Raw genomic sequence first — 13472 nt, 5'->3', positions numbered from 1 at the left:
GTTGGATTATTCTTTACCAAGAAATAAAGGCATCACCAACTCTCTCTAACACAGATAGTATAGCAACCAATATCCTGTCAAAAAGAAACGAATTAACTCAAAAATAGATTTTTTTTTTTTTTTAGTTATATTCAACGGTGCTCGGTGACAAGGCAATAACTGACCAGTATTGACACCAGAAACGCAGTTGCTCGATCTCGAGCCTGTTAATTTCTACTGCCTTGTAGCACTCGTAAGCGGGGCAAGGCTCCTCATAGTAATCATCAGCCTCCCCATCATAATAGACATAGACTTCTGGTTTTGTTTCTATCAAAACTGCTAGTATTTCTTCACCTTTGTCATTATATTTTGGTTGTTCTGGTGTTGGGGCAGCAGTATAGTTGTTGAAACTTAGTGAAATTCTTCCGTCCATCATGGTTTGGCTATTTACCTCCGTGGGTTGCATTGATATTGAAATTTGAGTTAGGCTTATTACCCAATTTAACCCTTGTAAACTTCTTGTTGACAATCTTCGTCCAGGGAGAGCATTTACACTATGAGATGTTAAATAGTCCACAACTCCCTGCACTTCATAGGCAAATCCAACATTAGGTGTGTTAGAAAGCCTTCCTACCATATCTCTGGTAATTAGCAAATTAGCTTCGCTATTTTGCCAAGCTTCATATCCTCTTGTAAGGATGGAAATCTGAATGTTTCTGTAGAAATCCTCAATAGCCATCATAACTTCTGGGATCACATAGATCATTTGACTTCCTCATGTCAGATCTACTTCCATTGTTGCTAGGATAGCTTGGTCTCCTTGCCATCGGTTATCTCTAAAGACTACCAGCGCCATTGTTCCTTCATATTACCTGTGTAGGATTTGAATACGTACCTGGATCACCCCCAGGTGGATGTATTGCATGCGACTTCTTTGTAAATGAACAAAGCTTTCTTCTTGAATGAAATTTCTATCAACCTGGTGATTATTTGTTACTAGTATTGCTTCTTCTGATCTGTGCACATAAACCCGATGATGTGCGTCATCTCTTCTGGAATGATATAGTACCTCTGCATGTACTATGGATGCTCGCTCTTGCATTGAAAGTTATAACTGGGCTTCTGGTTCCAGTTGTTGTTCAAGGGTATATCTTGTGGTTCCTCCACTAGTAAGTTGACGCCCAATCCGTCTTGCTGCTTGTTGAGTGTTATAAAGGCGTCGCTGATTCCTTTTGTAGCTTCTTATTTGATCTTCAAATAAAGGTGTAGTAGCTACCTGTTGTTCAGTTCTGGTGGCAGCCATGTACCTTTTAATTTTTCCTGCTCCTATTTTAGGATTTTATATGGATCCTTGAATACCCTTAACTTTCCTGGCTTTTCCTTGGGTTTAGAAGGGCCAAGAGATAGGTTTTGAAGTTTAGAAATTAAGTCTTGTGGAAGAGGAGTGTGAGGAGTATTTTGTTTTCGAAGCTCCTGCTGGATTTCCCTTAAGGTTTCAGCTATTTGGGTAAGTAAATGGATTTTGGTGTTGTTTTTCTTAATAATAGTAGCGATTCCAGGCGTTACACCTTGAAAATCACTAGGTTTAGCAAATCCAATAGAAGGGGTTTCTATGGGTTCAGTGGCTGAAACAGCTTCTTGATAAGAAATAGTATTTCTTGCAGTAACAAATGTGCTCATAAAAAACTTATTAGAACTTATAGGGACTCTTGTTCTTCAGGCGAGGGCAATTCCTTCCTGGAGAATCTCATACAGATGTTCCCTTGACTTCTTCAGGCCTCCTTGCCTTTCTTTATCAAGTTAGGATCTGTCCTTTTACTTCTCAGGGTTGCATAATACCAACAAACTTAAAGAACTAGAGTATGACAAGCTCTGATACCAAGGGAGAGAGTGGTAAAGTGGAAGCGGAAATTAGGAAATTGATAAGTTTATGCACCTTACAAGTTACCTCAGGTAAGATTTGAGTGGATGCTCAATATCTTGCAAGAGGTTCAAGTCCCAGTCTTATAACAAACATCGGGTGCGCCTTGGGCCCCATCGTCACGTTTGTTGATAAGAAGGAATCTTTAGTACAAGCTCCATTTTACAGCTAGTGGAGCATCTACTTTAGAAAAGCATAGCATTATTTGACATGACAACACTAGAAAAGTATATCCAAAGACCATCCTCCAAGTAACAAATGACATAGAGTAAGATTTACCGTCATTGCGACAATCAAGCAAACGACTTTAAGGCGGGAATTGCTCACAGGACACGCGGGTGAAGAATGCGCCCATCGTTCTCATTCTTTACCGACTGGAATACGTGATCCGTCTGCGATATCATAAAGGAAAAAAGGGAAATGGAATGAGAAGAGAAGAGAGCCTTTAGAGTGAAGAGATGAAGGGGCGGGAGTTGGTTATGCTGCCAAGAACCGCAGCTGTTGGCGACGGGACTGCACCGATCTCCCATCCATTACTGGAAGCAAAGCATATGGTTTGGAGTTCCAAGTGGATTTTTATACGTAAAACACCTTTTATCAACTCTTACAACAGTTATAGGGTTACAGAACATCCACTCAATTGGATATGACAAAAAAAAAAAATACAGTTCATACAATCCATTTGAGGCTCTCCAATGTTTGAACAGCCAAGTCAACTCTCTTCTTTTCCTCAAGCACGAGAGAAAATAAACAACAGAACAAAATGGACTTTAATCGGAACTAGAACTCCATTTATTCATAGAAGTCTGCTGAAATATGAACATCGGCAGAAATTCGGGGAAGCCTGGTGTCATCGAACAAGACATGGATCGACACAAAATACTGAGTATCTCGGTCAAGCTGCCTCCTAGATTTGGAGATTGGTTCTTCAAACTTTAAAGAGAAATTGTCAGGCAGCAACTTTTTTTGAAGTCACTGAGTTGACAATGGTGGCGAACTCTGGACCCTATAAAAACAAGTCGACGACTAGGTTCAAGATTTATTCACATAACTTTTACCATATAGATTGAAAATCAATCAGAAGATACATAATACTGCAAATTGTGACAAGAAAACAGGAAGACTTGATTCATTGTTAGTACCTTAAGAGAGGCACCTCCAACAAGAAATCCATCGATGTCTTCTTGTTTAGCAAGCTCTGCACAATTGCTTCCGTTCACAGAACCTGAAATGGTCGATGATCCAGTTTCCTTTTAACTTTATGAATTAGATGAGGGTCGAATGAACAAAAAAAAGTCTCTTAAAAATGTTTACTTGCTAAGTGAGAAAAGGGATTTACAGCTATACGGCATCTGAAAATGACTCCAGAGAATTGTCGCATAATGTAAATGAGTAGAAAAGCATTGCTGTAAAGAGAAAATATCTATGGTCCGACACCAACTGACAAATCTAGTTGTTATACAAAGACAAAAACTGGTTGATTTCATAAATTTCATAATATGGTGGCAGCGCCCCCGTCAATCCATCCCAGGGTCAACACAGAGGAGATAAATCACGAGCGGCTACTAGCACATCATACCTTGGTTGATGCAAAGGCATAATAAAGTTCTAAATCTCATTAATATTCTATGTGTATATGCCTGAAATTCTATAAAGGAAGACACTTGATGGTCAAGGCCATCCTCCCTCTTCCTCTGTAAATAAGGTGAGGCCAAACTGATTGACTTCGACAATACCAAAAACCAAAAAAAAAAAAAAAAGAGCTTGATAATGACCAATGTCTTGTCAAAGATGATCAATATTATTCAAGAACTTCATAAGCTATTCATTGCAGGAAGCACAACTCGAAGCAAACAACAATTTGATTCAATAAGCAAAATGGAATAAAATGCAAACGAATATGTAACATAAGGTGATACCTATTTTTGTTTAAATTAACCACAAATTTTGTAACTTCTTTTGGAGTGTTATGACTTATAGTCAACATTGGACTACACTAAAAACGAAGGAAATGTTTTATTTAAGAAACATATAATCCTAATCCACATAACCCTTCAATATTGATATTCACATCAGATTAAAGAAACAGTAAATTTTCCGTATAGATGCAAGGGACTTTCAGTTAATTTTGGTTAAATGAAAAACAAACCACGTCTAGATTCCTTTTTTCTAAGAGAACTACAATTTTATGGAAACTATTTAGACTATTTCAATGCTTTACAAGGTTACCTCCATAGATGATTCGTGTGAAAGAAGCAACCTCAGCTGAGACATGCTTCTTGAGCCAATCACGTACAGCTGCATGTACTTCTTGAGCTTGCTGGGGTGTGGCTACTTTCCCAGTGCCAATAGCCCATACAGGCTCATAAGCAATAACAACATTAGTCCAATCCGAAATGCTATCTGTGAACATTTATAATATGCGTTAGATATAATAATCCAAGGGTGTCTTCTGTTTATTTCGACCATAAACGACAAGTAAATTCTATTTTTTAAGAGTGGACTATATTGAGACCTGCAAAAGCTTTCAGTTGCTGGAAACAGACATCAAATGTCTTTCCAGCTTCTCTCTCTTCAAGCTTCTCTCCTATACAAGCAATCACCTTAAGATTTTGACTCAATGCATATGCAGCTTTCTTTCCAATAAACTGGAAGAAAAAAGACCTCGTTAAGATGTATAATCATTAGGGAAGAAAAGATGTGTAAAACTCATTTGTTAGGCCCTACAGGCATGTTTCTCATAAAGGAAAGTAAATAGGAAAAAATAAAGTGATAGAAAGATATTCCCTGTTGCACTTTGACTTTATTTCTTTTGGCAGAAAACCTGAAGGGAAGGGAAGGAAAAGCTGGAGAAATCTTTCCCTAGGTGTCCTCTATATTACTTCCGGCCTATTTGGGCAAAATCTCATTTTCACATGCAATGAAGCTCAGATATGAGCTTAAAAAATCTTTAAAAATAACTTTTCAAACCTATTTTTTTATTTATGTTTTCTTCTTCTTTTTTTATCTTTGACAAATGAAGTTTTAAATGTTTTCCTCATTTTTTCTTCCATCAAAGAAAAGATGAAAAATATTTTACAATTATTTTCCTATTTTTTGCTACCTACTTTCTTTTTTCTTTCCTTAGTTGTTTTCTCCCTTCGTTGGAACCAAAGTCTAAGTCTCTCTGCAAAAAGAGAAAAAAATATCAAAGCCGTTCAACTATTATCTATTAACATCCAATTCTCTACCCACATAGTTAAACTTCTGTACATATTTGCCCAAGACATCAAACCATAGAAAGAGGAAGTGTTAGATTCTTAATCTTTAGGAAATATACAAAAAAGATTAGAAAAACATAATAAACCTTGGAACCTTACCTGGTCATCCTCCCCAATAATATGCCTGCGCTCAGAATGACCTAGAATAACCCACTTGCACCCTAAATCTATCAATTGCTCTGCACTGTATAGCATAAATTAACATTAACAATAATATTATATGTTTCACACAACTAATAGTAGAACAAAAGTTAATTCTATTATCGGAAATTTGGAGTACTTAAACTTTGTTGCTTATAGATACCATTGTTAAGCAAAGAAAACACTCTAGAAAGCATATGCTTTCAGTGATTGAAGTAGAAAGTTCCTTATCACTTGGCTCTACGATGAAAATTAATGCGTATTCAAAAGACACTATTGCAGTGAAATTTGCCTAAGATAAGAAACATATACTAATCTTATAGCAGTCTGTACTCTGTAATTAAAGAAATTTAAGAGTAGTAGATAGCACAGAAGAGAAACAATAATAGTTCTATGCTGCGACATAATCATATAAAAAGGCTTGTGCTGCTGTAAGTTGAGAAGTTTAGAATGGATAAATTTGTCAATGTTTAATCACTCGCACACATCCTTAAGGACAGAAGCTTCACCTAATAATTAGTTTTTGTGTCTGTGCACCTAGAACTGACCACTGGAATCAGCAAACAAACCAACTATGGAGGGGCTATAGTAGTTTGTTATTAAATGGATCACAAAACAATAAATGTAAAATTTCTTTATTATTGAAGCTCATTGAAGCATTGTGATGTTCTTGTGGAAAAATCTATGTGCCTCTTTGCTAAAAGAAAATAGATAATAAATCTAAGTCTCTCAATGGCCTGAAGATCTGAGAGGCCATGCTACATCTCTATGCATAAAGGAAAAATTAGTTTTAGTGAGAAAAAAGTGGAAAGAGGCAAGGTTGTGGATCAAGTAAACATATCTTTGATGGCTTTGAGTTTCAAGGAAACGTATATATAAATGCAACTATAAGCAACCAAAGTCAATTGTTTCCTTTCAACTTATTATGCATACTGCTTACTCCAAAAGCTTGAGGTGTAAAACAAAGACCACTCTATACACATACTTTTAATGCTCCTCCCCATGTGGGCACATGGATTGGACTCGACTAGCCTATGATCAACATATGGACTCATAATGCTGGCAAGATTTGAACACACGACTTACTTCCATGCCATTTTAAAATCAACCTGTGACCAAATATCTAAACAACTCAAAAAGAAATTAGCGGTCAGTCCGTCAACTTTAACAAAATGTAATGATTGTACATAATCCACAGTTCATCCTGAAATTGGCATGGTATGTGTCTTATGATATTCATTATAATTTCTTCTGTAAAGAAAGACAAAAACGTTTCAACATTTGAAAAAAAAAACATGTTTCAATTTAGAGTGTTATCCTAGTGAAAGAAGTAATTTTGAAGTAAAATCAGTATTTTTACCTGATTTCACCAGTAAAGGCTCCACCTTTCCCAACCCAAGAATTCTGAGCAGATATTTCAATGAGATCAGTCAATGATTGCTTGACCTTATCGAGATAGATATATGGAGGTGCTACAACAACATCTGCATTATTACCATGCTCAAGAGATTAAAAACACATTTAAAAATGTGACAGTTTGTCAGAAATAATTCATTTACAAGGTAACTGAAGTTTTCTGAATCAGGGAACAGGTTGCATAATTGGACAAATTATCAATGCAAATGACATGGCATGTAATTATATTAGTTCGTAGCAGTTCATGCTAAACAACAGATATTTCCACCTGAAGAGTATGCAACCCAGCGATTTACTAAACTTACCTACATCATTTTCCAACTTGGCATCATTCAGATCAGCAACAAGTTTGGTAACAGAATCCATTGTCCCGTTCTAGAAAAGAAGAAGAAGTGAACCACTTAGATATATATGACTAAGAGTAATTTACTTAGAAAATACAATCATAAGCACATGAAGAACTGAAAAAGAGAGTACTAGAACTAAAGAGTACAAGTAAGAGTCAGGATAAATGCCATTGGTACATAGGACTTGATCTCAATCTTACATCCAAATATCCAATGAATCTGTATTACATATTTAACCGAGAAATCAAATAACCCTCTATCTCCATTCTGCATCACCATATGGAATTCTCTCTAGACTGTGGACCTATGATTTAAATTAAATGATGGAACACTTTTTCCTAAACAAAAAAAAATGAAGTTTTTCTTTCCCATGACTATGAATACCGTTGTTTTAAAAGACGACTGCCTAAGGGCTCATTTAAGCAATTTCAGTAAGGAATCACTTGGCTTATTTGCTAGGTGGGGTTCCTGTTAGGTGACTCTTTTAAAAAGTGGTCTATGCAAACCACCTAGGTGGTCCGAATGGGTCAAGGAAAAGTTTGAGTATTTTTTTTTTTTAAGTTATTGGTTCATTTGATATTGGAAAGTAACCATATTTCTCCTATTAGTCACCTAACACACCATGTTCGTTCAAGTCTCCCACTTCATGCAAACTTCATCGCCACTTGTTCTCCTGAAGTCAATGATTAACATTAATTTTCTTCTATTTTCTAATCATCTTTCCTTCTTTTTTATTCTTTCTTCCCTAGGTGTGTTTAGCCTTTTTCTTGTCTCTTATTTTTCTAAATATTGGATACAAAATAAGGGAAAAGAGATATTTATAGAATAGCTAAAATGAGAGAAAGGAAAATAAGAAATCTTATCCAAATAAAATGTATTAAAGATGAATGTAATAGGGTATTAGTAAACGATGGAGAAATAAAAGAGCGTGGAAGAGGTATTTTCATCAACTTTTTAATGAAGGTTTAGGTAACCAACTTAACTTAGGTAATTTAAGTAAGTCAAATGAACATAGAAATTTTAATTTATTGTAGAATTCAAACTTCAGAAGTAGAACAAACTTTAAATGGGATGCACAATGGAAAAGCCGTTGGACCAGGTGATATTCCGATAGAGGTATGAAAATGCTTAGGAAAACAAGGTATTGAATGAAATTATTTAACATGATATTGAAAATGAAAAAAAATGTCTGATTAATGAAGGATAAGTACTCTAGTTCCCTTATATAAGAACAAGGAAGACGTACAAAATTATACAAACTAAGAGGTATTAAATAAGTCATACCATGAAATTTTGGGAAAAAGTAATAAAAATTAAGGAAGAAGACTACAGTGACCGAAAATCAATTTGGGTTCATGCCTGGAAAGTCGACAATAAAAGCTATACATCTTCTTAGATAATTAATTGGAAAATATCAAGAGCAAAAATAAGATCTACACATAGTATTTATTGACTTAGAAAAAACTTATGATAGAGTCCCAGAGAAATTATATAGAGGATTCTAATAAAAAAGGTATTAACGTAACATATATTGAACTAATTAAGGATATATACGAGAATGTAACAATCAGAGTAAAGACTTCAGACGGAGTAATTGAAACATTTCCAATAAAGATAGGGTTATATCAAGGATCAGCTCTAAGTCCCTATCTTTTTACACTAATTATGGACGAACTCACTGCGCATATTCAAGACTCAGTATTGTGGTGCATATTATTTGCAGATGATATTGTTTTGGTAGATGAAACACGTGAAGGAATAAATGCTAAACTAGAATCTTGGCGAGAAACCTTAGAAGGGAAAGGTTTTAGGCTTAGTAGATTGAAGACAGAATATATGAAATTTAAGTTTAGCAATATTAGAAGTAATGAGACAATTATTAAGATAGGAGAGGTCGAGTTGCATAGAATACAAGCAGGATGGTTGAAATGGAGGGGAGCGTCGAGTATTTTATGTGACCGTAAAGTATTTCTAAAACTTAAAGGAAAGTTCTATAAAACCGCAGTTAGACCTGCTATGTTATATAGAGCCGACTGTTAGGCTATGATTCGAGCATGTGAGCAGAAGATGAGAGTTGTAGAGGTAAGGATGTTAAGATGGATGTGTGGACATATGAAGATGAACAAAATAAAAAATGAGAGCATTAGAGAGAAAGTCAGAGTCGCATCTATTGAGGGAAAACTCCGAGAGACACGTTTAAGATGATACGGACATGCACTTAGACGACCAATAAATGCTCCAGTTAGGCGATGTGAAACTATGACAAACACGCATATCAAACGAGGAAGACCAAAAAAGACTTAGTTAACAACAATAAAACAAGATAAAAATTATTTAAGTATAGATGATGATATAGTAGGAGATAGAGCTCAATGACGTAAAAGGATTCATATAGCCGACCCCACTTGGTGGAATAAAGCTTGGTTGTTGTTGTTATTATTTTTCTAAATTTCCATTATTTAATCTTAGCAACTCGAAACTTTTTTTCATGATTTTGTGACTATTTCTCTTAGTTGTAATGTGAAATATGAAATGCTTAATTATTGTTGTATTTAGGGCTTATTATGACTTGTTTATTTGTTGTAAACTTGTTTTGTTTGATTGAGTATACAATTGTTATATATATATTAGTAATTCTTAATTTAATATAATTCTCTTTACTATCTTAATATTACTTTAATATTGACTGTGCATAGGGGCCTAGGCGCTAGGCAATAGCTCTACCGCTTGAAACTTCTTTTTAGTAACTTTATTAATACCTTGAGATTAAAAAAAACCTAGATTTAAATAAAAATTCCCAAGTGATCATAGGTTAGCATGTTCCAATCATGACATCCAAATGTGATTTGTTTTCTCCACAGAATGTCATTCTTGAAAACAATGTTCTAGGAATAACATTCTCAAGAATTTGAAGATATGGACATGATGGATCAATTGGATGGTTGGGAAAATTATGGTACAGATTTAAGTTGGTAGTTTACACATGCAACTGATTCAAGTTGTATATGTCTTGGATGTTAGCCATTCTTGAGACAAACACATAAGAAGGTATTATATAAGTGATTATCTCTTCTCCCAGCCTACCATTTTAGTTGATTGGAAGAAAAATGAATTTAAGTGGCAAGTATTATTAAAGTAAATTGTTGCAATTAGTTGCAAGAAATGGAAAACAAGAAAAAAAATGAAAATATAGGAAGTTAGACTTACACATTTCCAATTCCCCCCAACGAAAAACTGCAAGGCACGTGAAGAGATACATATCAGAAAGAATGCAGAATAAAGAGAAAATCAAGGGTTTGTTTGTAAAACAATACTAGAGACACAAAATTTAAAAGAGAAAACAAACAAAGAAATAGAGACATAATAGTCCATTTTCACCTTCTAAAAATAGCTATTGCTACAACAGTCTGTGATGAAATAAGATTATAAAAGCTAAAACCTCAACTTACAGAAACATGGAAAAATGATTCAAGTACCAACTAAACTAATGATACCCTCAAAACTTGTTGCTAAAGCTAAATTACATACAGGAAAAAAAAGGAGTGCTTTGACATTTTAGAATGGTTTAAAGTCACAAACAATGCTTAAAATATTGAGCAAAGTCGAGGTTTCGATCCCCAACGAGCTTGAGACAGTATTGTATCAGTGCTAGAGATGTGTTGAATGAGGAAAAGGGGAAAAGAGAAAGGGGGAGGAGGAGGAAGGGAAAACATGAGAGGAGGTGGAGGAAGAAGAGAAGGACCCAACCACTTCGAGGAGGAGGAGGGGAAAGAGGAAGAAGAAGAGCTGGTGCACTGAACCTAATGGGAGGACAAAAGTCAAAAGAGTAGACCGAACTAGAAAAATAAGCTTTCTAACAGTGGGAGGAGAATACATACAGGTGGAAGTTGTGGAAGCAACATCCATGTGGACGGTGAAAGCGACAAGCGGCACCAATGACACAATAGGGTGTTGATATTGGGTTTCAAAGAGGAGGACAAGGCAGTGAGGTAGAGTTTGTTCTATGTCAAGCAACCATGTACCCGGAAGCTAGTGGGCGTCAAGTTTGATACACTCATTGGCTCCATTGAAGAGGTGAAGGCATGCTAATAGGCGAAGCTGTGGAGGAAGAAAACTCATCCATTGATGTATCAAGGTATTGGGACTTTCTCACATGTTAGTTAACGAGTGTATGTCATTCTGTAGACTTTTCAAGATGAATAAATCCTCTTCTCTCTAAAAGCACTATTCCATAGACATTTCAAGACAGATTTGTTCTCTACTTTCTGTGTGTGTCATTTCATGGACCTCTTGAGTCCATTCCGAGAATTAACTTTGTGTGCATCATTCCATGGATTTCTCGTATCTTTCCTCCACACGAGTATGATAGGTTGTATCAATTGAATATATATGTAACAATATGATTTCTGTAGTATATTTGAATCAACTTGAGAAAGAGTGTCATGAAGTATTATGCAAATATGTAATAGGTAAGGGTTTTATTATAATCTTCCTATTCATCAATAATATTTATATAAAGGTAAAGGGGCTACCTAGAGTTTCTTGAGAAGTAGGAAATCTAATTTTTCCCTTGAAAGAAATGATTTATTAAATAACCGAATATATGGATTTAGTAAAAAGTTAAAATACATCAAAGCAGCTTTATGAACATACAACAACATTCATTAGTATTGTTAATTGTCGTTTTACCCAATCCTGAACTGAGTTTAGATTGAAGCCAGAGAACAATGTATAGAAATGTTTTTTTTTGTTCTTGCAAACGCAAATCTAGTATCGGCAAGATCTGTCCTCCGATGGATCTTCGACAAGAATCATATTTTCTACGTTCTCCCGTCTACAAAATTAGAAAAATAAGGAAGGTAAAGAAATGAATGTTCTTGACCTTTCCGGTGCCGGCCATGGCAATGACTCGTCCGTTAGGGCAGCGGGTGGAGGAGTGGCGGAGCTTGAACTGGACAGTCTGGACGAAGAGCTCGGTGGAAGGGGGTGCCTCGCGTCGAAGCCCCATGAACTGTGATGCCAGAGATGACGCCGCCGCCGCCATTGCCGTCGTCTACCGAACCTTCTCCCTTCCTCGACTTATTTCGACGCCCTCGACGATAGATCCCAAACCGATTCCACTCGGAAGATGCTTGGCGGAGAAACCAAGATTATCAGGATCACGCCCAGGTCCATTCTTCTTCCGACACGTATGTCCCGTAATTTTGTGGTCAAAGAATCCAGCAACACTCCGCGCAAACGCTGTGCGAACCCGAACAGGGACGAGACATTTTCCCTGCCAGAGGATGTTCCCATTTTCCATTACATCGGTGGAGAACGCTGTTCTCTATTACGGTACGCCCATGGGATTGTTAGTTGGGAAATGAAAGGTGCTAGACGTACCGACTTTCCCATTTGGTGTCCCAATGTGGCCCACCCGATCCGGCCTGGATAACGGAGTTGGTTAAGGTCGACCATGTATCAACACCGGATGGGTCGTCGTCGCAGTCGCAGGTTCTTGTCGGCTGAACGAGATGGGGCCCGCTGCGAGGAACCTTTGAGGTGGGATTGGATAATGGTAGGGTTGGGTGGACCCATGGACAATTACTCCTCACTTTCCCTTATATTTGATTTAGCAAACTCAAAATCAATCCACTGTCTTTAGAGAAAAAATCTCTCTAATCTTTTAGTAAATTTGACGATCAGCTGTATATAACCTTCTTTCATTATTTTTTTTTTAGAGACGGATCGTTAGGTGAGGTTGATCGTGTGGAACTATTGGATGACAAATTTTATCTTTTGTTATAATAGAGATTATGAAGAATGTTTGAGAGTATACAAAGATAAATAAAAAATCTAAATAAATCATCACACGAAAGAAAGAGTATTTCTTTTTTTTCCCCTCATGAATAATATGGTACGGGATTTTGTACTATAAATTACTAAATCATGTAATTAAAATGGTCAAATATTCAAATCACATTATTTCAATTTTACTCCTCCCAAGTGTAGCAATCGATTTGGATACCATTTATTAGCACAATAATATCCCAAATTAATTGCTACAGTCCGATTAAAAAAAATTTGATTCATGTTTAAAATATTGATGCTCTCAATATAGCGTATGAAAATGATACTTGAGGGAATGAATATAATAAGAAGAATTAAACGAACACATGATATGATTTCATAACATTTAGAACTCTCAAGATCTATTATCCAATTTCAATCAAAATAGGCATAAAATCAGATTTTATGTTTTAGTCTAGTTCTCCTATTATATCTATGCTATCAAATATCATTTTCATGGGTCACACTAAGAGCAATACTTCTTTGAACATGAATATGTCTGAATTGATTGTTACATTGTAATAATTAATTAAAAATAAATAGTTCCTGTTCTATTAAAATTGATTACAATATGACATA

The 13472-nt window shown here is 35.8% G+C and overlaps 1 protein-coding gene across 1 annotated transcript; it reads right to left on the bottom strand.

The window, feature by feature from the left end:
- Positions 1 to 2452: 2452 nt before the first annotated feature.
- Positions 2453 to 12217, bottom strand: LOC121982008 (triosephosphate isomerase, chloroplastic-like). Its single transcript, XM_042534853.1, has 9 exons — positions 11947 to 12217; positions 10272 to 10298; positions 7023 to 7092; positions 6662 to 6785; positions 5260 to 5344; positions 4416 to 4548; positions 4130 to 4303; positions 3043 to 3125; positions 2453 to 2906 (listed from the first exon to the last, which is right to left on the bottom strand). The coding sequence occupies exons 1-9, from the start codon at positions 12106 to 12108 to the stop codon at positions 2850 to 2852; spliced, it is 915 nt and encodes a 304-aa protein (XP_042390787.1). The 5' UTR covers positions 12109 to 12217; the 3' UTR covers positions 2453 to 2849.
- Between the last annotated feature and the right edge of the window lie 1255 nt (positions 12218 to 13472).

Source organism: Zingiber officinale, chromosome 1B (assembly GCF_018446385.1).
Source record: "Zingiber officinale cultivar Zhangliang chromosome 1B, Zo_v1.1, whole genome shotgun sequence".
NCBI classification, from domain to species: domain Eukaryota; kingdom Viridiplantae; phylum Streptophyta; class Magnoliopsida; order Zingiberales; family Zingiberaceae; genus Zingiber; species Zingiber officinale.
Note: the sequence above shows the minus strand (reverse complement) of the source record. Positions and strands in the feature narration are given on the sequence as shown.